General features: G+C 38.3%; 1 protein-coding gene across 2 annotated transcripts in view; it reads right to left on the reverse strand.

Annotated features, from left to right (window-relative positions):
* The window catches only part of fn1b (fibronectin 1b), a 30,959-nt gene extending 5,324 nt beyond the window's left edge, over positions 1 to 25,635 (reverse strand). Inside the window, exons 1-38 of one of the 2 annotated variants that reach the window (XM_055154469.1) lie at positions 25,345 to 25,635; positions 25,030 to 25,155; positions 24,783 to 24,920; positions 24,544 to 24,675; positions 23,626 to 23,763; positions 23,257 to 23,403; positions 22,475 to 22,705; positions 21,709 to 21,891; positions 21,105 to 21,281; positions 19,816 to 19,971; positions 18,832 to 18,960; positions 18,612 to 18,755; positions 17,493 to 17,614; positions 15,804 to 15,972; positions 15,303 to 15,479; positions 14,756 to 14,884; positions 13,932 to 14,021; positions 13,630 to 13,824; positions 11,691 to 11,969; positions 10,902 to 11,165; positions 10,372 to 10,466; positions 9,936 to 10,101; positions 9,117 to 9,203; positions 8,434 to 8,625; positions 7,460 to 7,738; positions 6,752 to 6,943; positions 6,586 to 6,675; positions 5,789 to 6,055; positions 5,332 to 5,448; positions 4,996 to 5,154; positions 4,380 to 4,535; positions 3,814 to 3,930; positions 3,086 to 3,355; positions 2,294 to 2,481; positions 2,115 to 2,202; positions 1,215 to 1,394; positions 722 to 811; positions 187 to 375 (exon numbers count right to left, since the gene is read on the reverse strand). In XM_055154469.1, coding sequence (XP_055010444.1) covers positions 187 to 375; positions 722 to 811; positions 1,215 to 1,394; positions 2,115 to 2,202; positions 2,294 to 2,481; positions 3,086 to 3,355; positions 3,814 to 3,930; positions 4,380 to 4,535; positions 4,996 to 5,154; positions 5,332 to 5,448; positions 5,789 to 6,055; positions 6,586 to 6,675; positions 6,752 to 6,943; positions 7,460 to 7,738; positions 8,434 to 8,625; positions 9,117 to 9,203; positions 9,936 to 10,101; positions 10,372 to 10,466; positions 10,902 to 11,165; positions 11,691 to 11,969; positions 13,630 to 13,824; positions 13,932 to 14,021; positions 14,756 to 14,884; positions 15,303 to 15,479; positions 15,804 to 15,972; positions 17,493 to 17,614; positions 18,612 to 18,755; positions 18,832 to 18,960; positions 19,816 to 19,971; positions 21,105 to 21,281; positions 21,709 to 21,891; positions 22,475 to 22,705; positions 23,257 to 23,403; positions 23,626 to 23,763; positions 24,544 to 24,675; positions 24,783 to 24,920; positions 25,030 to 25,155; positions 25,345 to 25,477 — 6,181 coding nt within the window. In that variant the 5' untranslated portion in view covers positions 25,478 to 25,635. The remainder of the gene's footprint in view (positions 1 to 186; positions 376 to 721; positions 812 to 1,214; positions 1,395 to 2,114; positions 2,203 to 2,293; positions 2,482 to 3,085; positions 3,356 to 3,813; positions 3,931 to 4,379; positions 4,536 to 4,995; positions 5,155 to 5,331; positions 5,449 to 5,788; positions 6,056 to 6,585; positions 6,676 to 6,751; positions 6,944 to 7,459; positions 7,739 to 8,433; positions 8,626 to 9,116; positions 9,204 to 9,935; positions 10,102 to 10,371; positions 10,467 to 10,901; positions 11,166 to 11,690; positions 11,970 to 13,629; positions 13,825 to 13,931; positions 14,022 to 14,755; positions 14,885 to 15,302; positions 15,480 to 15,803; positions 15,973 to 17,492; positions 17,615 to 18,611; positions 18,756 to 18,831; positions 18,961 to 19,815; positions 19,972 to 21,104; positions 21,282 to 21,708; positions 21,892 to 22,474; positions 22,706 to 23,256; positions 23,404 to 23,625; positions 23,764 to 24,543; positions 24,676 to 24,782; positions 24,921 to 25,029; positions 25,156 to 25,344) is intronic. The other variant, XM_055154470.1, reaches the window with a different exon arrangement.
* Positions 25,636 to 26,670: the final 1,035 nt, after the last annotated feature.

Here is a 26,670-nt window from a genome sequence, read left to right on the forward strand (position 1 = left end):
TGTAGTAGTCATACTCGTAGTTGTAATAGTATTTGTAGTAGTAGTAGTAGTAGCCATGATTGTAGTAGTCATACTCGTAGTTGTAATAGTATTCGTAGCAGTAGTAATAGAAGTAGTAGTAGTTCTAGTAGTAGTTGTAGCAGTAGTCATAGTAGTAGTAGTAGTAGTAGTAGATTATAATAATACCAGAAATTGTGGCGTAGTTTTGTCCAGAGTGGGGGGGTGGGAGGAGCTCACGGGGCGGCCTTCCTGACTGTTCGTAGGTGATGTAGTACCCTGTGATGTCAGCGGACGGGGGTCTCCAGGTGAAGGACACAGAGGTGGGGGTCAGAGAAGTCACCTGCAGATTGGTGGGTGCTGGGACGACTGGCTGAGCTAAAAATAAAATAAAATAATAATTTTAATTAGACAATGTGGCAATTCAATGGGCTGACTCCATAATGTCAATTTGGACAATTTCATGAAAAAGTAAAACAACATTTGTATGTGTTTTGGATATCCATATTGTATAAACAGAGAAAAAAATGTGCTTTTACCAAACATGTATTTTTGGGACTGCTTATCTTTGTCCCTAAACATAATTTCTGCTTGCCTTTAAATGGCCACTTCAGTACCACTTCTTTTTTGATTTCAACATAATTTCATCAGTATTTTATAGTCAAAACACAGCTTCATATTATATTAATATCAATACTATCAGTACATAATTAAGGCAGCTTACCAGTTGTAATAGTGAACATGAATGGGGCGCTCTTTGTGTTTCCATTCAGAGTATACATCTTAACATTGTATGAGGTTCCGGGCTGAAGACCTGATCAATAAAAAATAAACACGTTTAAATATCATCTAAAATAAAAGTTACTCTGTCTTTGGTCTTAAAGATGCATTGTGTAACTTTTCTGGTGAAGGGTCCGTCAAATGCTTTTCTCCATGGAGATGTTATTCCTTTGTCTGGTATTAAAGTTTTCTATCTTCATGAAGACCAAACCAAACCAAGTTACAGGTCAGATCTGTGGAGAGGCGACCTCTCACAGTCTTAATGCATGCTTTTCTCAGTATTTTGGAGCTATAAAACCACTTCTAACTGAATAAATGTAAACTAGAGATGTTTAATAAACATTTCAGGTACAGCAATGACATATCCATAGAAACAAGCAGGTGACGGACCCCCAACCAAATGTTACAGAGTACACCTTTAAATACCAGCATTTTACCATCGACGGTGTAGGTGCGGAGATCTCCCGGGATGGTCCTGGTCAGAGTGGGCTCGGGGCTGCCGTGTGGTGTGGCCTCAATCAGGAAACTAGTGATCGTCTCAAATCTGGTGCGCCAGGTCAGAGTGAAGGACGTGTCTTTAACATCGGAGAGTCTGACTCTTCTGGGAGGGGTGACGTCTTTGAAAGAGGAATATTCAAGTTTAAATGGAACTAGAGTAATTATTGAAGACTGTTTAATTCCATTGAGCAACACTGATAGAAAAAGAGGTCCTAATTACTCATTTATATGCACTTTTAACAAGGCTGAGTGGGACATTTGTATTGCAATGTTTGATTGTGTTTTTGTATGTTTAGTTTCACTTTTATTTACTTTGGGCAGCTGTGGCTGTTTCTAAATGCGCTTTATAAATAAACTTAATTTGACTCAACTGACTGATTTGTTAGCATACCTATCTATGCTTTCTTTTTTTTTGGATATATTATGAATCAAATAACAATAATGATCAAAAAGTGTTACCTGGTCCTTTCATTTGTTTTTTCACCTGTATTTAACCAATTAAGCTTTTTTCAAAGGAGTCCTGACCTAGTTACAACATATATAAATAAAAAAGGTATGCTTATGCTGATGAAATCCTATAAAAATATGTGAGTTACAGTTGTTCTTGGGGAATCTCAATCTTAACCCTGCAATAATCTGATAAATATACTTTATACTAAATCCTAAATCGATTGTTTAGCCTCCTGTTGTGTAAGTAAAAACTTAAGAAACAAAAAAGAACCCAAAAATGTACTAAAAGTTGTATGAACCAAAATTAGGCATACTAAAGCAGCCATATCCATTTAATTGTTGCTATCTTTAAATTATTGACACAAGAAAGAACAAAGACTTCCATCCACCTTCTAGTGTGGTTGCTTCTCCCTCCAGAGGTCGAGAGGTTACAGAGTTCTTCAGAGCGTAAACATAAACCTGGTAGGTAGTTGACACCTTAAATGAACAAAAAATATAGATGATTAAGTGATATTACAAACCAAAATACTGTCTTGACTTTTACAAAACTGCAAATGTAGTAGCCCACCATCAGTCCTGGCACAGTGACCCTGGTTGTATCAGGGGCAACATTCATTTCTTTGGATGGTCCATTGATATTTTTGGGGTTGACGACGATGCGGTAACCAGTAAGCTGTGCGTTAGGAGGTCTCCATGACAACACAAAAGAGGAAGGGCCGATATCAAAGATCTCAAGGTTTGCTGGGGCTGGAACAACTATAGGACAATATATAGAAAGAGTCAACATTGAGTACAGAAGAGGCAAAAAATATTTTGCATTTATTTCTGTCCAAATCCACAATAGAAACTTTATTTTTAATTTAAATCCATGAAGAGGGTTAGGGTTAGGGCAACAGCAAATTCAGCATATAGTCACAACAAACACAAAAACTATAGGTATGCATTAGGGATGTAACAATAACCCAAATGTCGTGATATCGTATCGTCAAAAGTCTCACAATAATATCGTGAGCTGTCACAGTATATCAAATTACAAGTTCCTTTGCTTAAATGCATGGATTTATAGTATCAACAGCTTATAAACATTGGAAACTACAGATACCACGATTAATTTCAGTGCAAACATTAAGAGATGTTTTTTACTTGAATTCTTCAGATTATGATGGAAATAAAATATTGTCAAAATTTAAAAGCAAAAAAGTGTCCTATCTACAATTATATTAGCCTCTCCAAAACATCACAATAAATATTATATCGTGATAATATCGTACCGAGGGATTTGGATATTGTTACATCCCTAGTATGCATGTTTAGTAATAATAATAATTTAGTATTATAGAAGTGGCTGAATTGTTCCTACCTGTGGCTTGTTTTCCGACCAGAGGCGTGCTCTGTGTGCGTCCATTCAGGGCTATCACTTTAAATGTGTATTCTGTCCCAGGACGGAGATTTCGGATGACCACTGTGTCCTGGTCTCCTCTGGGGGCGGGGCGCAGCTCTCTATCGCCGTCTTCTGGACTGGTGTAGAAGACGCGGTATGATGTCACGGTGCCTTCAGGACTGTCCCACGTGATGCGCATAGAGGTGAAGTCAATGTCAGAGAACGTCAAGTCCTTGGGGCGGTCCATAGCTGCAAGAAAAGGGAACATTTAAACTGGATAAGTAGATAAACGTTTGCTTATCACCAAAAAACACAGTTCAACTTATCAAACAAGAGCATATGATTCAGTAAAATGACATCGTAAGACATGGATATATAGGTGAATCTGATTAATTAACCCTGTAACTAACTGGCCACTGTCAAACTTGAACCCCACCCTGCAAAATGTGTTTTGCCTCAGTACAGATATACTGTATAAGCAGCTCTTGAGGTCAAAATATGTGATGTGCATGCTGTCAGAACATGATGACTTGATAAATTAAATGACTGAAGCACACTACAACAATTTAAAACTGATATAGAAGTTAATATAATAGATAAATACAAAACCTAGAAAATATATTAAAAGTTAGCAGTCCATCCTAATATAGATTTCTAAGTGATCTTGCTGCTATTTATATGAAAATGCCATATGAAATCATACTAACCTGTGATGGCGTTTTCTACAGCAGGTGAAGAGGTCTGTCCGTCATTGCCCAGGGTGTACACATTGACCACGTACTCAGTGGTGGGGATCAGACCAGTGAATTTCATCTGAGTACGCTCTGTAATGCACCAAAGAACAAAGAAGCAATGTTCATATTCAGAAAAAGTTAAGATCTCATACAAACACCCTTTTGAACTAATGTAGCAATATATCACACATATCAGTAAAGTTCTTGTGGGTTCACCTTCCTGTTATATTTTGAGGACTTTTTCCCCACTGAAAATTTAATTGTTAATCACTCTGGCAAAGGTCTTAAATTTTCATCATTCTGAGACCATACGATGTCAGCAGATTATTTTTTTCTAATGCCAAAACATGACAAATTTGCAAGTTGAAAATTGACAGAAACTATTCAAATCTTTCCTTGACGTTCTATGTTTTGACAATATAATTTAATTTTATGACAGAAGTGAGTTAGAAATCAAACCCAAAGCCAAGATAACAAATGCTATATTCTGACATAGTAATGGCAATTCACACATTTAAGTATTTACACAGCTCTTTTACCTGGGCCAACCACCTCCGAATATGATGGTCCTAGGCCGTTCTTGGGGGTGCTCGTGATCCTGTATCCTCTGATGGGACCCTGAGAAGGGGACCAGCGCACTGTGAGGGCGTTGTCACTCACATCAGTTATCTTCATGCCAGTGGGGGACTCAGTGTCTATAGAATTCAAAAGACAATTTATTTAATTAGTCTTTGTGCTTTAGTTTTTAGTTTTTTTTTATTTCCGGTGTTAATAATAAAAAAGTCTAAATTAAAAAATGCAGTATGTAACTTTTCTGGTGGAGGGTTCACCACTTGATTTTCTCCATTACATCACATTATGACAACCTATCTGTTTCCATGGTTATAGCAGTTGACAGCAACAAGACAAGTTACAGGTCAGATCTGTGGAGTGGAGACCTCGCTCATAGTAAGATTGCATGTTTTTTTTTTTTAGGCAATAAAAACCCTCGTCACTGAATTGATAAGTCAAACACCATACATTGGAATATTACAGGGAAACAATAACATCTTCATCGAGCCAAGCTGGTGGCAGATCATTCACTTGCACCATTAAATTAAGGTTTGTACTTGTCACCATGCTCTACAAATGTCACACAGTGCAGCTTTAACATACTTGTGCGGTGAGAGATGCTGGCTGGGATGTTAGAGGAGGGGCTGTCTCCTCGCCCTGTTACCGCGTACACTGTGATGGTGTAGTCAGTGCCTGGTCTGAGCCCATTGATGGTGGCTGTGGTCTGTGTGCCAGGGACCGTGAACTCCTGAGGGGTCTCTCCTAAAAAGAGTTAAAGATGTAAAGTCAGGGCCACATCTGTTTTTGTGTTCTGTTTTTATCTAATATAAAAAAGAAAGAAGTGCATATTTATTGTTGCATACTCACACTAAACTGTTCCATTAGTTTACTGTCTAAAATAATAAATAATCTGTTTATTTCCTCATAAATAGTCCACACCTGTGACACCATAGTTGATCTTGTAGTACTTCACAGTGACAGAGGGGGCGTCCCAGCGGATGGTGATGCTGTTCGGGGTGCTGGTCACCACCTCCAGGTCAGTGGGAGCATTAGAGACTATAACAGTGTTAATTTACATGGTCAGTAAAAGTCAGTAAACTACATGAGCACAAAAGAAATCAAAAACACACACACTGTGATAAGTGTTAAGTGGATTTTGTGCAGTAATTGTTGTGTTAAGGAGACAAAGTACAATGAATTTCAAAATAACTTTCAGTGTTTAACCTTCCATTTTTGACAGATATGAACAATCACAAAGCAACACTCAGAAAGAAATCAGATTACTCACATCAGTTTGTGGTAACAGTTTGTAAAACATTTCAGAAATAGGATAGTAAGATGTTTGTGTGAAAAACTTAATAAAAGGAGACAGATGTGTGTTGCTAAGGAGACTCACCAGTGGCCTGTGTGCCGCTGAGGGGTTGGCTCTCCTGATTCCTGCTCACAGCGTAAATATGAACAATGTACTCAGTCTCTGGGGTCAGCTGAGTGAGAGTGTAGTGGGTCCTGGAGGGGGGGACCCTTTCTTCTTTGGCCCGTCCTCCACTTGTTGGCTGATAACGCAGACGGTATCCAGTGATAACGGCAGTGGGTGCCACCCAGTGGACAGTGAAGGAATTTGTCTGAATATCAGAGAAGTCCAGGCCAGTAGGGGCATCCAAAGCTGAGGGCAAAATGTTTGGTTGATAAGTAATTACACAGTTTGATCAACTGTCTTGGTATCCTCTATTTTCACAGCAAATGACTTGTGTCTTGAGGGATGCACCAAACAATTTTTTTTCTGCTCCACTACCAATGTCAATACTTCAGTCATCATCATATAAAATAACTATTATACAAGTTTAATATTATGAGATGTTTTGGGCCAGTAAATCATCTTATTACACCAGTTTATAGACCAAAATGTGATACCGGCTAAACTGATATCTTGGCAGTCGTTAGCCAACCCACCAAGTTTTTCAATACCGGTGCCGATATCAGATACCAGTATTGTATTGGTGCATCTCTATGACATCCATAGATCTTCTCCTAGCTCTTTTCCTCCAAACAACTATAACTACAGTACAGTTTAACACTTAAAGAAGTATTCCATAAGGACACTGAAAATGCCATTTTGTTGTATGTATTGTTCTGTTTTGTCTGTTCATGGTTGCGTGGCCATTAAAAAGATTCTGATGTATAAGTAAGACTTACTTGTCCTCTGGGTTCCTGTGACTGGCTCACTTTCTCTTTCACCATAGACAACAACCACGCTGATAGAGTACTCAGTGTTTGGCAGCAGATCTGAAAAGTTAAATATAATTAAACTATTTCACTGTTATTCAATCCTCATTCTTCTTAAATGGGCTCAGTTTCTTACTCTGGAGCAGGTAGGTGTTGGTGGACCCGCCCACATTCACCTCCTTCACGTCATCATAGGTGTTGATGGGGTGATAGCGGATGACAAAACGAGAGATGTCGCTCGGAGTGGTCACATGAGGCACTGCCCAGGTCACCCTGATGTGGTCTGGACCCACTCCACTGAACTGCAGGCTGGTCGGGGCGGGGATGGCTGTGAGAATGATAGCAAAGTTAAAAGGTTTTGAATATGTAAATTAGTGACTTACTTGATTGTTCATTAGATGTACTTGTACACTGTTGTAATGAAAGGGGTAGGGTCCAGTTACCTTCAGTTTGAGCTAAAATGTAAAGTGTCATTTTGTCATATATCTGTTAGACTATTATGTATATTAGTAGTTTTGATTAGAAGATACCACCGCTATTCCATGGGTTTCAGTTTCCTGTTATATGCAACATTTTGCAGACTTTTCCCGATTCAAAATATATAAATTTTGTTTTAAGTTGTTAATCATTAGGACAATGATCATTCTGGACCCATGGATATCAAACTACTGAACGTCTGCTACTAAGTTAGAATCAAGTCGCAATTAGTCAGATCCTAAAATATTGCCATCTGGTTTTGATATGACTTTTGAGTCATTCATTTAACATGTATTTTCCCATTTTCATCTTTGTTCCTAATTTAAAGCCCTACTCCTCCCCTCTGATTGAGTGAGTGGTAAATCACCAGCTTGTGTTTGCTTTGTGTATGCGGCCGGCTCGCTCTCTCCGTCTTCTGTTACAGTGGTGACAGTGATGTCATAGTCCACCCCGGGCTCCAAACCACGGATGGGGTAATAACCGGCAGATACCTCCACCATATCTTGGAAAATAGGCAAGCTTTCGCCTGCCGCCACTACCGAAATCCGATAGGCAGTGATGGATGTATAATTCAAAGGGATCCAGCGCAGGCCAATGGTGGTGTCAGTAATGTCCACAAACTCAATATCACGTGGTACGGGTATTTCTGAAAAGGTTAGGTCATTCGCAAAAGCGCAAGCAAGATTAAAAACAAGCAGCTACACAAAACTTACAAGCAAAAATGATTCCAAACAATTCCATTCCAAATATTAGATCTTAAAATTAATCGTGCACATGCTGCTATAAATTAAACATTCCCACATTTGCAACTAATGCAACCCATTCAGAATTATACTGTGAACTGCAGGCAATGTAGTCTATGGCATGCTTCTATTGAAATTATGATGTCTGTGCAAATGGGAGATTAGCAGCTATCAATGCTATTATTAGTATTAAAGATGTAAGTAGGATTTTTGTGTGTTTCCTTTCTCGGTATGGTAAAGGAAATACTGTAGTGCTTATTGTAAACTGTGTGACGCTCATACACTCATACTTTATAGTGAATGTACTCTCTATAACATTGTTTCCCAAAGACCCCAGAAAAAAAGTTTGGGAAACACTGCTCTATAACACTTATATTAGGGCTTACACAAGTACATAGAGAGTACATGGTGATTAGTATTAGTTACTGAGAAGGGAAAACCTACTGCCAGATAATAACTTTTCTCCATTGACCTTTGAAAACTTCAGCTACAAAAAAGGGTATAACTCTATTTTGGTATTATATATTTGTGTGTATGAATTACATTGGAAAAACTCTTTTGCCGATCTAAATGTAATAAGTTTGTTTGGAGCTGGTACCTGGAGTGACAATAGTGGACACAGGGAGACTCTCCAGATTTCCTTTGACTGTGAACACACTGACGTTGTACTCTACGCCCAGACTTAGGTTTTCCAAGATGCAAGAGGTTTGATCCGAACGGACAAGCTCCTCCAGCTCGGTTCCTCTATGATCCGTAGTGGGCGTGCTCATAACTTTGTAGCCAGTGATGTCTGCAAAGAAATAAAAGAAAAGCAAGATAAGAAGATACCAGTGTGTTTATGGTCCTTAAAGAAGACATATTATGCTTTTGTTGTGTTAGTGTTAATCTATGTGAATCATGTTTTTACATTTTGTTCATTGTAAACCTCAATATTGATCTAAAATTGTGTATTAATAGTAATGGGTCTTTAGATTTTGAGTTTTTATTGTTAAAAAATGTCTATGTAACAATTTTATACTACATGTATGGCCCAGAGTTAAAACCTTTTGAAATACAGAAAAGTAGGTGGGCATAAGAGGGAGGTCAAAACAGGATTTTCTAAGCACTAAAGCCTTAAATGCCAGAGAATACAAGATAATTCAAACATACATGAATATAAACTTCTAAGAACATGGTCTATTTTACATAATGTGTCTCCCTCGAAAGACTTTTGCCCCAGATAGAAAGGACAGCGTCTGCTCTGGATCTGGTCCAGAGTGCGTAGGAAGTTCAAATATTTACCAGGTGTTCTGGAGGCGACCCAGTAGACAGTAAGATCTCCTCTGCTCGGGTTGGACTCCACTCTGAGGTTCGTGGGAGGAGAAAGAGCTGCACAGACAATGACACAACCATGAGAAAACTGACCACCAGACAAATGGTTTTAGCAGACTGTAAATCCAACCAAAGCTTTAAGGTCATGAAATCTTACTTAATTTATCAAAAAGGCAATTGCTAGGGTTTCAGACATTCTGCAGGCTAATAATATTTAATACAGATGAGAGGCAGATCAAATGAATATAGTTAAAATGTAGAGTTTTGTTATATAGCAAGTTCATGGTCACTAATATAAACTGATCAGATTCAACAGCTGTGAATTTACTAAAGATTCACTAATCCCGATCCAATTCTGATCAGATATCAGCGCCAAATATTTTCTTCCAAATATTGGTACAGATATCTTGGTTGGGGCTGTAAACTGATATTTACTGATAATAGTTGGAACTGAATGTCTCATAATGTTTGAATTTTACAAAGCTGTTCTGTAGCGTAGTTGGATAAATAGCAACTACATGACACATTTGGATCAGTTTTGTCGTATTTAAACTTCTTAAAAGGAAATATATACTCTTTTCAGGTTTTTTTTTTTTTTTCAGTTTTTTCGTTTTTTTCAGGTATCAGCAGATATTAAAGCTATAGCAGATCAGTGTATCCATAGAATTTACCTTTTAGATATTTCTTATGAAAGTACAATTCAATGAAAACAAAAAAGTGCCTCTTATCCCTCCATGTGTTATATATTTTTCACCGTATTCTAGACTTTGAAAACCCCAGTGAACTCACATGTGACCACATTGCGTGTGATGGGGTTGCCTCTGTTGCGTCCGTTGAAGATGGGCTGGACGCTGTAGGTGTATTCAGTCCCCGGGATCAGATCGGAAATATAAACTCGCCCAGACTCAGACGTGTCCTCTCTAGACTCGCCCTCTTCACTTGGCAGGACAGTCAGCTGCAAGAAAATGTTAACTACTATGAAGTGTTACCATAAAAAGGATGTATTATTATTTTTAATGTTAGCTTGTGGAAACTCAGATTTAACATTGAAAATGAACTCAAATTATTATATAAATTAACATCACATATAGACATAAGTGACAGTGCTTTTACGTAATTATGCAAACGAAAAGAACAAAAAACAGAAGCAGCATTCAATTTTGTTTTAAAGCTTTGAGTTTGTTCTACATTTTGTCCAATATTATCACATTTTTGATCTTGGTACCTTGTAGCTAAATCTGCGCATTGGGATCCAGGTGACAATGATGGAGGTGTCAGTGACTTCAGTGCTGAAAGGAGGAGCATTCCCGATCTTTGGAGCTGCAGAACAACAGTCCCATTAAAACATATTCATACTTCACTGTGTATTTACAACATGGCCTTTCCATAATATCCATGGGTTTCACAGTTATGAAAAATTAGAACCAGAGTAGCTGAGAATTTAAAACAAAATCTTGAATGGTGAAAAGTCCTAAAAATGTCACCATAACAGAATGTTGAAACCCATGAACACTACAGTCTCATGATCACTTTTGTCCTGAGGACTGTTACTCTCCTCAGACTGCCCTGATACAAAATCAGCTGATCCCACCTGACCAGTCCTCTTGTTAAACTGCACTGACACCTTTGATTAAGACATAAAAGCAACTGAGAAGTGAAGTGGAAAGGTTCCTGCAGCTGAATTAAACATTTCTATGGGATCAACAGTTTCAAAGTATATACTGTATCTATGTATCCTGCTTTCTTCAGGCTCACCTGTTGTGAAATATGACGTCACGCCTTCGCTCAGCTCGTTGTCGATCTCAGAGTGCAGAGTGGCAGTGTACTGTGTGTCGGGGCGAAGGTTTCGGAGGTGGTACTGAGAAATGTCTCCTGGGATCCTCTTCTCGGTGGGTCTGGAGCCCTCAGTGCTCAGGTACAGTCTGTATCCGGACACTGAAGCACGAGGAGACTCCCACATCACCAGAACATTGTCAGCACCAATGTCTGTGAACTGCAGTCTGGTTGGAGCATCGGGCTCTGAAAAGTTACAAAAATAAATGTACTTAGACAAACTTCTTTGATTGGGAAATTGCTTTTTTGAAAAACATTTTAGGCAAGAAGCAATTCAGTTGATACACCACAAAACTAGACTAACTGATTTTTTTTGGATGCACTTCTACCAGCTACAACCATACCTATATACTACCACAGTTTATTTACCAATTTATAACAATAATACCAATTATTTACCTCCTCATATCTGTACACATTTTGCAATTTATCATTGTGCCAAGTAAACCATTTACAATAAAAGAAATTCCAGCTTGTTTGATTAACAATTTGGAAATCACAGGTTTTTGCAATGTTATAGTAAAACTTACTGATATACTTAATTAAATCACTTATAAAGTCTTTAAAGTATTTTTTATAAAGATTTAAACATTCCTGTTTCCATTTCTTCAACCAACATTCTAAATAATAACATACTGTTCATTACTGTGTAATTTTTAAATCTGTGAAACTGATACAGTCTTTACTGTCTCTAATGTGCAGTATCCTTACTTGTTGCCTTCTCCCCAATGAGGGGCTCACTCTCCACTCCTCCACTGATGGCGTAGATGTAAAAGCGGTAGAGGGTCCCGGGCTGTAGGTGGGTGATGTCTGCGTACGCGTTTGGAGAAACAGGAAGCTGCAGGAGTCTGGTGTCAGAGCCATCAGTTCCCACAGGGGAGAAGGTGACCCTGTATCCTGTCACTTCAGTGGGGGGTCCCGTCCAGGTGATGGTGATCTTCACATCAGACACTTCATAAAACTGCAGATCTGTGGGAGATGGGACGTCCTCTGCAAATATCAAGGACACATATAGGGGTTATGTTAAGCAATAATGTACACTGAATTTGTTATCTAAGCTATCTGTCTGTTAAAGATAGGTTTTCCTGTTTTAAGTTACTGTTTTGACTTAACTTGGTACTAGATTAAAGGGGCACTATGTAACTTTTCTGCTTGTATCCATGGAAACTGTTGTGGAATTTTGCATCCTCTGCAGTCTTAGCAAGGACACCTTCAGTTCATTGCTGACATTTTTCTGTATTTACAATGGTGTCGTCCAACTATTACAGAATTTGTCCTTCTTTAAGATTATCAGTTTCCTTGGTCAACTTTTCTCACAGAAGCAGTATGCTAAGCATTTCTTTTCATCTTGCCTCTCTTTACAACTGTAGGACTGTTAGAACAACACTTATTTTTCAAAAATGTCATTGCTTTGTCTGGAATGTTCAACAGTATGGCATCCAGAGAGACAAGCAGTTCATGCAACTAGGCCATGATAAAAGTCCATTCTGTGGAGAGACACCAGCTCAATGTAAAAATGCATGTTTTTTTAAATAACAAAAACATCTGTATTTTAAAAAATGTTAGATAGATAACTGCATTCCATGCAAAGCCATAACAACACTTTGGAGACAAGCAGGTGACTTAACAAGTTACACAGTGAATTTTTAAAGGGCTGCATAAGTCACTAATAACTGTACTTGTTTCAGTGTAATATAAAAGTTTGTGAAGTAGAATATCCCCATTTCAGTATTGAGCACTATAATCTTCATACATTTCTAGTAAAGCTAATACAGTTACAGACAATGGAGTGTCTATTTTTGTTTGGACTGAAGATAATATTCACACAGTCTTGTGCTTCCATTTTAATAACACTGTAAGTTTATCTGAGCTCACCAAAATATGCAGAAGATTCAAATCAGTAACTATAATGAGATGGTTGTTGTGCGAGTTGATACGATCTGTTTTCTTTAATTACTATTCAAATACATCTTCATTTGTCTATGTTTGCCATAAGGCTGTACAGGGGCCACTGTAAATGTAGAAAGAGGCTGAGAAAGACTCTGTGATGCTACAGAAGATACAGATGTTGTTTTTCTCACAGACTCTGGGACACTGTGTTTAGGCCTCAGGCTGTGCAATAACATGGCTGGAGCTGAACCAGCAAATTTACATGTGTACTCTTGATTATAATATACACACAATATAAACATATCTTACTCTGTACCTTATAGTACTTTGCACAAGTGAATACAAGTTAAATTATGTTCCACAGTATAATAATTTGTACAGTAAATTGGAGTAAGTTTTACACCAGATGTCTTTCCTGCCACAACCGTTTATAAAAATTACAATAATAATTAAACTAAGATTGTGAAATTACTGATTTGCCTGGAACGTTCCACAATATGGCATTAACCTTAAACAAGCATTTATTTGGTAATAGTTTTGTTACAGTTTTTCTGGTAAAACACCTGAAATTATTCTTACTGTGAGTGTGGTCAACTTTCCCTGTAATTTGGTCTGGTAGGTTTAACACTACACTATGGAATATTGGAATATAATGCATAAAAAATACAAAATTTAGTTATTGTGTAGACCACACGGAACAAAAAATTTTATGAAAAAACAGTATAAAACGCAAGAGGATTTGAGCATATTTGTAGCATACCCGGTGGAGGGGTGCCTGCAGTGTTAACCTGTACAAACACAGGCTCGCTCTCCATCTTCTCCTTCACGGCGTAGATGCTGATGTTGTACAGACGCCCGGGATGAAGGTCCACAAGGGTCAGAGAGGTGTCACTCTTACCCAGGATCAGCTCTGTGCTATCGCCTTCTACTGAGGGAGTGTACACCACACGGTAACCTGAAATACACACAGTAGGTCAGATGCAGCATAATAAAAATATATAAAAATGTGATCATGCAGTGGAAATGATCATTGTGATAATTTAAATAGTTTGGATCTTTTACCACTGATAGGAGCCTGGGGGCGTGTCCAGCTGATGCGGATTGAAGTTTCAGTCACATCGTCGATAGCATGTTGGGCAGGAGCATCTGGAGCTGTGAGAAAGAGAAAAGCAACTGTAATCTTAACTGCGGCTAAAAGCTTTATAATGTAGCTTTTTGTCTCAAAGGCTTCAGTTGACAGGACAGTGCGTTGTCTGACATGGAGGGACTAAAAAGAGAAATTCAACAAATTGCTGAGCAGCATTAAACCACTGTCAAGCACCGCACCATGACCTATTCAAATTTTAAGGGTCTATATTACGTTTATTTTCTTTTTCTAGTCTATGTTAAACTCTTGTTTTCTCATCACAAACATACTCAGAGTAGTGTTTTGTTTCAGTCACACATGTTTAACATTCAAGTCTTGCATATTTAAGCTGAGTTCTTCCACCTTATGTGGTCATGTGGTAATACAGGAAGTGCTCCACTGTGTTTTTAAACTCCATAAACCTTCACTAGAATCATTTGGAGGATTTCAGCCCCAGGATTTACAATTTCTACTGAATTAAGGTATAAGGTAGCTGTTAACTTTAAAACAGACAGAGAATTTTGACTTTTGGGGATGTAGACAGACTAATAATAGAGGATTTCTCAAACGTGTGAATGAAACAAAACACTCACAAGAGTCCATTTTGCGTAATATAGGACCTTTAAATCCTTAAATACATAATATGAATTTGAATTTTATGTTTGTCTTTTTTCAGCTATGGACAAAAGTCTTAGAGTATCTAGTCTCTACTCTATTAATCATGGTATATTTGTCCATTTGAAAATACTGAAAGTAAAACCTGTAGTCTGTGAAGTGGTGAGGATGAGGGTGGGGTCTCCCTGTTCTGGAAGCTCGTAGACATTCACGTTGTAGCGGCGTCCAGGCAGGAGGTCGCCGATGGTAACGGACGTTGAGGTACGAGGAAGTTCTGAAGAAATATATACAAATTATTAATGATATTCAACAGTTTACATAACATGATGCTTTAGTAAGTAGTAGGGCTGGGCAATTAATCACATTTGAATAGAGATTGTGATTCAGTCTAATCTACAGCCAATCCTCTGTGAGTAAAAGCATGTGGTTTGGAGCAAAGTTCAGATTTTAGAGGAAGAAATTTGTCTATTTTTGTGTTAAACTGCATTGATTAAAAGTCTGTATTGTTTACATTAATGAAACTAATACTGAGAGAAAAAAATCTAAAATTGCAGTTGATCAATACGAGGGGGAAAAAAATAATAATAATAATAATAAAAACATGATTAATTTCTTTGCCATATTGCCCAGCCATTTTATGAAATTAAAATGTTTGTGTCTTTTGTTTGTGTGTATGTTTTGTTTTTTTTTACCCAGAGAGTTGCGTTTGGCCCCTTCTTCACTCAGCTCATACTCCACTCTGAAGCCGGAGATGGTGGCAGATGCAGACGTCCATGAAACCACAAAACTGTTGGAGGTGATTTCTGTGACCGACTCTGAGGTATCGACCACAGGAGGAGGAGCAGTGGTCTCTCCTTCTGAAGTCTCCACTGAAGATGAAAAGACAAAATTGATTTTACTTCACCGAATATACCATTATTGAGTCTGGAAATTGTAACATAAGCAAAACTGGGTATTATTGGAACTGAATTTGCACCAATTCGTGGGTTTTAGGTGAATAAAGGACTTTATGAGGACTTTTTCCATACAAAAGACATCATATTTTTTATTTGAATTGCTTACGGACCACCTCCATAGCTTGAAACCCATTAATTTAATCCACTTGCAACTTAAAAACTGTATATAAACAAGACAGGCAGGCAAATTTTTAAGATGATCTGACAAAAAGAGGCTTATCTACATTGGCTACTCACAGGATCCAGATGTGGTGGTGAAGTCAAAGCGTGTGACCTCGCGGCGGCCATATTGGAGGATGCTGATGAGCTGACCCTCGTAGGTGACTCCAGGACGCAGCCCACTGATGGTGTAAGAGTTCAGGTGTCCAGGGATCACTGCCTCCCTCCAAGGAGCACGGGTATTTTTCTAGAAAAAGTTAAAGTTTATTTTTATTCACATGGTATTCATATAGGCTGATTTTACTGGCTTCATTTCATTTCTGGTTTTATTTAAGACAAAACGTGCTAATACAAATTAACCATGTTTATGCTACAGTGGGGAACATCTCAAACAAAGCAATAACATCTCAGGTTGGTGGTGGACCCTGCCTGACCCAAAAAAGTTATATAGTGCACCTTCAAGTACTCAGTGGTCTGAGACAGGAATTTCCTTGCTTTCCTAACCTGACCCTTGTTCTTTATCCAGGCTTGGAACTGAATCAAAGCCTACTATTTGCAAGCTTGTGAACTCTGAACTGGAAAACATACAATTAAAGTAATCTGGATACACTAGTAAGCAATGTTGAAAAGAAGTCTATTTCACTATTTAACTATTTAACTATTTAAAAGGCCAACCTCCGACTGTTTATGTAATAGTATGTTTTGGACTCGGGATCCCTTTGAGCAACATCCTGCTTCTTCTCTCACTATTTAGACTCCAGTAACTTCACACAGAGTAGGAAAACTAAGCACTAAATTCACAGCATGAAAGGGTGATGGGGAAGAGGAACTGAGCTCTCCAAAAAACACATGTACAAGGCCCTTAAAAGGAAATCTGTTGGACTTCAATTATGCTCGAAAACATTCCAGCGGTTCCAACATCTTTGAGGTTTTCAAATACAGAAAGTCAAAGAGGGAGGAGCAGGCCATGTTCTGTATGCAGAATATTAGGATCACTTTATGACAGGGCTCTCATTTTTAATGTCTCATGCTCCAATGAAGCGCTGACCTCATCCAAACTGTAAACATGATTTGCGCAGATGTTCTTGTCATTTCGATCTAATGAAACACACCTGTATTAACTAAAAACAGAACTGTAAATCTGATAATGTTCTTGTGCTTACTCATTACAAATATAAGTTTATAGTGTATGTTTTGTGTATGAGCTATGTGTTTGATCTGTGTTCTTAATAAACCTTGGATTGATTTTATAGTATATGTCAACAAAGTGATAGTAAAAAAGGGATAGTTGCAAATCCAGGGTAGGGTTTCGACAAAATCTTAATATATTTATTTTCTAGATCAGCCACTCCCAAAATTTTCTACCTTCATATCAACGCAAGATCACAAGGGTGCCCCAGTAATAATTTACACTATATTTAATAGAAAATGTAATGTGTGTTAAGCAATATGTAAGTATGCTATAGGCTTAATACTAATAAAAAGTAATGCATTTAAACTAATATCTTATGTAAGGTAGATGTCAAACATAATTTTCTTTTTATGCTTGTTTTGTGAGCAATCTTTAGGGGTCTCCCTACATTGCCTCTGAGGCCTTGATTGTTAATCTAAAACACAAGCAAAATAAAATCTAAGATGACATATTATTTCATGCTTCAGTGAATCTTGATCTCAATTGGATTGTAAAACATTGTACACTGATTAATCACTGATTTAATGTTATCAAAAACATCTGTCAGAGTTCATAAAAACATAATTATAACTCACGATTCTCCATTTCAGGATGTATTGGGTGATATGGACTGAAGAGGGGGGGTTCCACTGGATTGGGTGGGAGTCCGGCTGCTTTCCTGCCTCTGTGATGATCACCTGCACTGGTCTGTAGCCGTCTGAAAACACCATGATTAAGGATATTTACGTGACAAAGTTTAAAAAAAATTAAACTTAGGCAGTGCAATATCAATGAATGATGGTTCAGTTTTAGAAGGTCCTCTTTGGGACAAAACCAAATCCCCAGATGGTGCTAAACCAGGACCAACACCCACTCATATCTCATAGTCTCTTTTAACATTACTGCTCTATATTTATCAGTTTGTCTTTCCTGTGACCTCATGATTACAGCATAAACGACTGTGGTATGTGCACTTTAAATATGGTAACTTGAGTAATGTCTTTGAAACTTGTCACCCATTTGCTATATTACTGCTGGACATGTACGGGAATTGGGAATTGTGTTAGTTTATTAAAGAGCCCATATTACACTAATTTCTGATCTGTTATAAAGTTGTTTCCTCATTAAAAAGCATAACCAGATCTGTGTTTTGTTTTATTCACACATGTTTAACAAACAAATTATGTATATTTAGGCTGTGTCTTTCTCTCAAACAGAAAACACTCACACCCACTTTCTGAGTGCTCCACTGTGTTTTGAAAGCTAAACTCCACACACCTAATTCAACCGAGAATTACCATTCTCGGTTGAATTAACGGTAAAAGGTAGTTGTTTACTTGAAAACTACCACTAAATGGTGGAAGAGAGCATTTTGAGATCTGGAAATGTAGACAGATTAATAAAGGATTACTCAAACATGTGTGAACAAAATACAACTCTGGGTATGTTTTTCAGGAGTTAACAGCATTAGAACAAGTTCACAAGAAAGTTTTTTTGTTATTATGTGAGCTATTGTAGAAAGCTGATTATGTGATAAAAGAATTATAAAATAGGGGAAGGATAATTATGTACTACTCCCCACTCCTATTTCGTTTCCTATGTGTAGTTGTTGTATTCCACTATTAATATTGAATTTATTTCAAGTTAAAATTTGTTGAAATAATTCTTTAAAAAATATTAACTTATTAGAACTTTAGACCAAATCGTTTTCTTACCTGGGGAGGTTGTCAGAGGTTCACATCTCATCTCTCCATTCCCGTTGCCATAGCAATAGCAACGATAGCGGATGCTGTTTATAGTTTTATCCCACGACTCTCCAATCTGATAGAAAGCTTTGGTCTGAGGTTCCTGGCACTGATCTGATTAAGGGAAAAAATAAAATAAAATAAATGTTTTAACCACACCAACTACTTTTATTTTCCCATCAATACCCACCAACAGCGTCACACTTCCAGCGGCCGCGGCCCTGTCCAAAGCAGGTGCAGTTCATCATGTAGCCCGCGTCGTGGCGTTTGTAGAACTCCTGGTTGGTGTCATACGTGTATCCGTCCACAATGCACTGGTCTGTTAACAAGGCCAAAGGGAGAAGAGAAATCTAGTTAAAATGTAATTCATGAGCTCTTGGGTTGCGTTAAATAACTGTTATGGATAGCTCTGACAGTTTTATAGGAGTAGCATTATTATTCCAGGTGCGTTATGGATTAAAATAGGAATTATGGGAACTACGGGAGCTATGATGTACTGTCTCCATCTGAAATGCATTGGGTTCTTGTATTAATTTAGCAGTTTAATTTCAGTCTGAAGTCTTAATGCTCCTGGACATGTGTAATTTTTGGCTAGTGTTGTTGTGATACTAAAATGTCAAATACACCTCTGACTCAATAGTTACCACAATAATAATAAAAAAAAACATTTTTTGTTTTGACAATAGATTGTAATGTTTAACACAAAACTATTATTGTAATCTTGACTTAAACTAGTTCTGACAGATCAAGACTAGTCTAAATGTATTCAGGGAAGCTCTCATTTGTCCTGTTTATGTGTTTTCATCATCAGCACTTTTTTCAAATGATACCAGTTGCAGTATCAATTAGCATCTCGGTATTGATTTTTGATAACCCTACTTTGTACTAAATTATTTCTTTTGCAAATATGTGTTAGAAAACTGCAATTGGCTATTTTTCAAAATACATTCAGCCCTACATCAGACTGTTTGGACTGTACATCATTACTGGACAAGATGAAGTGTTTTCAGTGAAATATTAGGGTTAGGAGTCATTTGGATGGCCTATCAATAAGATCAAACAAAATTTAGATAATAAATTTTAGATAAAGATAATGGTAAAAGCTTCTTTACAAGCTTTGGACTCAAATTAAATACCAGAGAAGACAGTTTTGACAGTTTCATACAAGTCCCACCTTTGAGCTGGGAGTAGGCGATACAGTTCCACTCTCCACGGCCGTTCCCCAGACACGTGCACTCCATCATGTGACCCAAAACGTCGTGGCGTTTGTCCCATTTGTCCCCAACACGATGCATAACTCCGTCGTTCGTGGTGCACACCTCCTCATGAGCTGCAGAGGGAGGGGAGGGAAGACAATTCAAATTTGGTGTTCTATATTAAGTTGTTTTTAAAGAGATGTGACATAAAAAGGAACATATACAGTTTAGTCCATTCCCAGCAACACTTCCCCACATCAGTTGGTCTATATGCTGTGACGGATGGTTACTTAATCAAAGTGATGTTACCTGCACATCCTTTGAACATCTGTGGGAACTAGAATTGTAGCTACAAAATAAAACAACCCAAGATATCAGCTATAGGCTATATATTTTAAAATAATTCCTTTTTGGGAGCTGTCATAGCAAATCATGCCTCCATTAGTTTAGTGAACCTTTTCTATTTTGCAAACCACTTCACATTTTCTAGGCTTAAGACTAACAAAAAGTTCAAAAGCCCCAAAATGTACACTGGCTCTTGCATCCATATGGTATCACTTTATTATAATTGCAAATTTTAAAACCTTAAAGCCCCATATTAGGCCATTTTCTGATTTATGTTTGAATTTATGTTTGAATTGTGTTTTGTTTCATTCACACATGTAACACAAACCCTGAAAAATGTGGCTGAGTTCTTCTCTCAGATGGAAATCACTCTGTTCCACCTTGTGATCAGTACAGTAATATTAATACAGGAAGTGCTCCACTGTGCTTTTAAACTCCATACACCTTCACTAGAATCATTTGGATCATTTCAGACCTGGAATTGCTAATCTCTACTGAACAAAAGGTCAAAGGTACTGTAGCTATTGGCAAGTTTTGATCTTTGGAAATGTAAACAGACCAATAAACCAGGATTACTCAAACGTGTGAATGAAGCAAAACACAACTCTAGGTATGTTTTTGAGTAAATAACAACATTCGCAGTAGTTAATTTTGTGTAATATAGGACCTTTAACAAAGCATGAACAAAAACAAATAGTTAGATTCAGTCTTAGTAACTATTTAATGAATACCCTATCACCAACTCCAATTAAGTATTTACTAAGCCTGAATCATTCTATAATCATAACAAAAATGCTTTATTAAGGATAATTATGTGTCAGAACGTAGGTATTATAATGTGTTTTTATTTATTTATTTTTTTATTAAGTCTCTAAAAATTAAACTATATATGAGCATGAGCTGATTTTGACTTTTTACTCACCAGCCATGGGACAGAATCCAAATTTCTGTTCTCCGTCGTAGTTGTAGGTCGTACCACACCACCTCATCCCATCACGGCGTCCATCGGCTGTGCAATCAGTGTAGTTACGGCCACTGTACAGGAACGGGAAGTGACACAGGGCGCCATTGGAGTTCCCACCTCGGGTCGCCACGATAGCTGCAAGAATAAGTTCGCTCAAGTTACTATGACCAATAAACTGATATAGGTGTTTACAGATGCAATATGTAACTTTTCTGATGGAGCATACGCCACTTGATAGTATCTTGAATTTTGAATTTATTAATTTTCTTTTTTCTTTTTTTTTTGTTCAGTACTCTCACTTGTCTCTCTTGTCTCCTTGGAGATGGATACATTTTATGCCATTCTGTGGAACATTTTTGGCAAAACAACATCTCCATAAAAGAATAAAAGACCTTCTACCTATAAAATTTCAAGGCAAATCACAATCACAATGGAGAGTGTGTTTTAAAATGCACACTATCTCAAGTGTCAAATAACAAACTTTGGAGAATGCAAGGTAAAATACAACAAGATATTTTTGTTTTGAACTTTCACGCAATAATAGGAATAAATTGCCACTCACCATACTTCTCAGTGCAGAATGAGTACTGCTGATCTGTTTCATAGTCAGAGGTTGTGGAGCACCAGAGCTGTCCATCAGTGCGACCATCAGAAGTGCATGTGTAGTAGGTCTTTCCCATAAACATGAATGGAAACACACAGGGCTGCCCATTGGAGTTGCCACCATACACCTGGCTAGTGGCCTCTGCATAAACAATGGAAATGAAAATTAAATTAAAGATGTAACTGTATTTGAGTTCAGAAATGTAGGGTGCTAAGGGTGTGTCTTTTGATCTGTTATAATGTTGTTTCCTCAACACAAACCCTGCTTATTTAGGCTGAGTTCTTCTCTCAAACAGAAAACATTCTGTTTCACCTTGTAATGTGGTATTACAGGAAGTGCTCCTTTGTGTTTTTAAACTCCATATCCCTTCTCTAGAATCATTTGGATAATTTCATTTTTGGAATTGCCAATCTCTACTGAACAAAGGTACATAAAAAGTAGCTGTTATGACATCACAAGGTGAACAGAGCACTTTGGAGATGTGGACTAATAATAAAGGATTACTCAAACATGTGTGAGTGAAACAAAACAGAACCCTGGGTAAGTGTTTGAGGACATAACAACATTATAAAACTGGACCTTTAATACAAATGTCTCAATGCTCAAGTAGATCTTTGACTACAAAAAAAAAAAAAAACTAATTATAGCATACTGTATGTGTAAGATTTGATTGTGTTACTATAACCACAATCATATTACATAAAAGAGAAAGGCTAACACATACCCCACTCCTGACAGGTGACTCCATTGCCCAGACAGGTGCAGAGCATCTGTTGGGAGCCCTGGTTCCTGATCCATCTCTGTCCATCAAAGTAAGTAGCTCCAGAGTCGGCGCGACAGGTGCCTTCAGTGGGCGGCAGGGGCTGAGGCAGTGGTTGGGGCAGGACAGGGGTCAGCACAGGGGTCAGCACAGGGGTCAGTACCACAGTACCTGAGCCTGCTGGGGTACCTGAGCCTGTCAAGTATCAAAACAACAATGAAAAATTGGGTAAAGGTTTATTTATTTTTACAACAGGCCAAAAATAAAGCAAATACTATATTACACAGGCCTATAACAGAAAAGACAGAAGGCCTGTTGGACAGTAGAACATGATATAATAAAAATATATTATATAAATATACTTTCATTTCATTTCTATTGAGACAGCTGGTGCATGTATACTTTATGGACTACTGTGTCAAAAGCAAATTCCACCAAATTGTTTAATGGTTATTATAAATAAATTCCTTACATTAATATTATATTTCATTAGTTTAATCTACTTTTACCATGGTCCGACCAACTGAAAATAGTACTTTAATCTATACTTTTAATCTAACCTTTTGGCTGTCTATGAATGTTCAAAGTATTAGTTATTTCTGTTTTAGGTGAAGCTAGTCCCTCCTAACAGTAAATCATTTGTTTACCCGTTGATATGACCAATGATATACAACAGTGATTTAACCTGTAGCATTACAACTCTCACTGACCATGGTCTAATGTAAAGATTGTGAATAATTCCTCACCTGAACGAGCAGCGTCTCTCTCACATTTCCACTCTCCACGGCCATTGCCCAAACACACACACTCCACCATCTGTCCGTCAGTGTGAATCTTCCTCCAGGTCTGACCAATACGATAGGACTGCTGCATCGCCTTGTCATTACAACGGTCTGAAAGTGAAAAAAACACACACACACTTAGTATCCAGTCCTTGGTATCCATTGTACAATCATGCTGAAACCTGATTGTACAATGGATAACAGAAAAAAGATCATAAGGAATGTAGCAGAAAGTCTTAATTCTAATCCAAGTCTAGATTAGTTGTTGTAGTTTTTTAGTACTGTCATGAGTTCCACTTGTTCAATAGCTAAAACTGAACAGACTTTACTCACTTCTGGATGTACAGGTGATGCGGCCATTGCCTTCTCCCACACAGGTGCAGTCCAGCATCATCCAGCCCTGGTACGATTTCTCCCATGTCTCACCGACAGTGTACGAAGATGCTCCTCCATTATCATAGCAACGCTCAGCTGCACACAACAGAGAAGGTTAGGATCATGGACTGTACAATATAAATGGACATAGCTAACACGCTAGCCACCGCGTTCCAAATGGTGAGTATGGCAGCGCTTCCGGCTCCATCGACTCTAACTCCAATTGACTTTACATTAAAAAACTGTCACCCCTTTCTTTGTGACTGCTGCAGTGAGTCTCGTTATTTTGGTCTTAAAATGTTCATATGAACCCTCTCTACATGATCCTGTAGTTTTTATTTCACAGTTTTGTCTCTAAGTAAACCTTTATGCCTAATATGGAACTCTGACTGGACCTAAACGCTATGGGTCATGTCACACTCCTTTAGGCCACTTCTTTATACAATCTGTGGTTAGGATGCACAACTAGAATTTGTTTAATAACGTTGTATTAAAGGTCATAGAGTGATCATGATGTAAACCTAAAAATTTGATTCAATGTTTTGTTGTCACTCTTTTCTCCTCTTACTCCTACTATTGGTCAGCTCCGAGTGAGTTACAGGTGGATTTAACCAGTCATATTGAGGTGTTATTCGTAGAAGAACTATAGCTAGGAATTATCATTTATCTATAAGGCCTGTACCTGAATCATGCTTATGAAAATATTGCGAAAGGGAATCCTCAGATGAACTTTTGATCGGTTTATCTGGTGTCACTAACGTCAAATATTTGCAATGCAACACAGTCACACTTCTCCGAAATATCCCAGATTGTAGCTCATGGTGAAGTGGTGAAAAGTGCTAAGTCCTTCTGTTATAATAAAGAAAATGTACTGACCCAGAGGTTTGCAGGTCCACTCTCCTTTGCCATTGCCCAGACAGACACACTCCAGCATGTAGTTCTGAGTCTCGTGGGGTCTTTGCCAAGTGTCTCCGATTTTATACGACCTCCCAGCTTCATGACAGCGGTCTGCAAACAACACTCAGGTGTCACTTTCTAATTTGGGCAAAGTATTTCATATTGGGAACAAACTGATAAAAAACAGTGCAGTTGTTTAATTTAGTATTGGCACTCACTTGCGATGGTGCAGCTGATTTTGCCGCGCCCGGAGCCGATGCACGTGCAGTCCCAGATCATGCCGTCCTTTGGCCTCTCGTAGGATTCACCGACACGGTAAATCTGGTTATTGTACTTGTCGTGGCATGTTTCCTCAACTGTGGAGCCGGGAAAAAAGATAACGAAAGGTCGACTATTGTTAGTTGAACTCGGCACACCGCGTAAAGTTTTTGAACATATTGTATGCTGTTTCTTTAGGTCACTGACCTGCCGGTTTTGTTTTACACTTGATGCCCGACGTTGCGCTGCAGGTGCACACCAGTGTACTCCCGCGGTACGGCTTCTCCCACTGCTCATTTACTCTGTATAACACTCCATTCTCCTCACACCCATCTGACCAAAGTAAATTTAACATTATTAATTTAAAGAAAAAAATAATCATCGCCTAGGTCAAAATAGACAGAAGGATGTGTGCTGTATAGACACATTTTAAACATCTCTATCAACAATTACGCATAGGTAATCATGTGAACTACAGGGGAATAGTGATTGCTACAGTTTTTAAATCCTGAAAACTCTCACCTGAAGAGCCCGATGCTATTTCGTGGAGCTGTGGATACACTTGATACTGTCCAGCCTGCCTTCTGTTTTTGCTCCCTGATAACGCGCTCGTTACGCACAGAGCCACCAGCAACCCGGTGAGCGTCTTTGCCATATTGGCAGAATAAATACAATGGAAACAAGTAAAGTGAAGCAAGACACTGTAAAAGAAAACAGTGGATAATTTGTTTTTGGAGAGACCCTTGTGCCGCTCTTGTCGCTGCTCTTCAGGCGGTGTGTGTCCGCCGCGCAGCTCGTGCACCAGGCCGAGCAGAGGCGCGCGCTCTGGATTTATACTGAGACCCACCGCCGCAGAGCGAGGAGGAAGGGGAGGGCTCTGACTGGAGATGGTGAGCCATGCGCCCACTTCGCACTTAAACTTCACTTTTGGGGAATTAAACGTGACCTGTAGCATGACGCGAAAATCAGAAAAAGTGCTGGAAGCTTCTGCTGATGGGTTTTTCATGCTGCATCATGATTAGCTCCCATTTGTTAATGTACTTCAAGGTGCATTATGTAACTTTTATTGAAGGGAGTCGTCTCTTGCTTGACTCCATGGATATATTACGGATTTGAATTTCATCTTATTTATTCATTTACAAATGTTTAAATTGTTAAAAAAAAAAAAAAAAAAACTTATCATGCTAGGGGCTAGGGTCGTCTCTCCACTTATCTGACCTTTTAACTTGGCCTGTGGGTCTCACTTGTCTCTAAGGAGATTGATGCGTTTTATGTCAGACTGTTCAAGTGAAAGCAATAAATGATAACACCTCCATTCAGACCAGCAGGTAGCGGACCCTCCACCAGAAAAGTCACATAGTGCAGCTTTAATTGGTCACAAAATGAGCATGGTATATTTCAGTTTGAATCAGAGGATATAAGTCTATGTTGCCTTTGTACCAGACCCAAAACATCAGAAAGGAGATGATGCATTATGATTTTCGGAAATATATATATTTTTAAAGCAGCAATATTGGATTACATTTTATTTTGAATTGTAGTGAGTGCAATTCAGGCTGTTTTACTGCAGTTGTCCAACATTTCTGTCTACAGTTTCCATCCCCATTACACAACTGGGCTGATTTTGACTAATGACCACACAATTATAACGTTATGGTTTGTCTCCACCAGTGAACTCTTGAATAGCTCGGATTCTTGGCTGTAGCTTTGACGGCTCATGTACACAGTTTAATGTACTAAAGCTGTGGGTCTGACCTGTGTAATGGTCACTTTAAACGCTCCAAACTCAGACACACCCAGACACTTAGTCACTGTTTCTGTTCCAACTGAGGGACATCCATCAAACTG

This window comes from Boleophthalmus pectinirostris, unplaced genomic scaffold (genome assembly GCF_026225935.1).
Source record: "Boleophthalmus pectinirostris isolate CB_2022bp ecotype Guang Dong unplaced genomic scaffold, ASM2622593v1 HiC_scaffold_19, whole genome shotgun sequence".
In the NCBI taxonomy this organism is placed as follows: domain Eukaryota; kingdom Metazoa; phylum Chordata; class Actinopteri; order Gobiiformes; family Gobiidae; genus Boleophthalmus; species Boleophthalmus pectinirostris.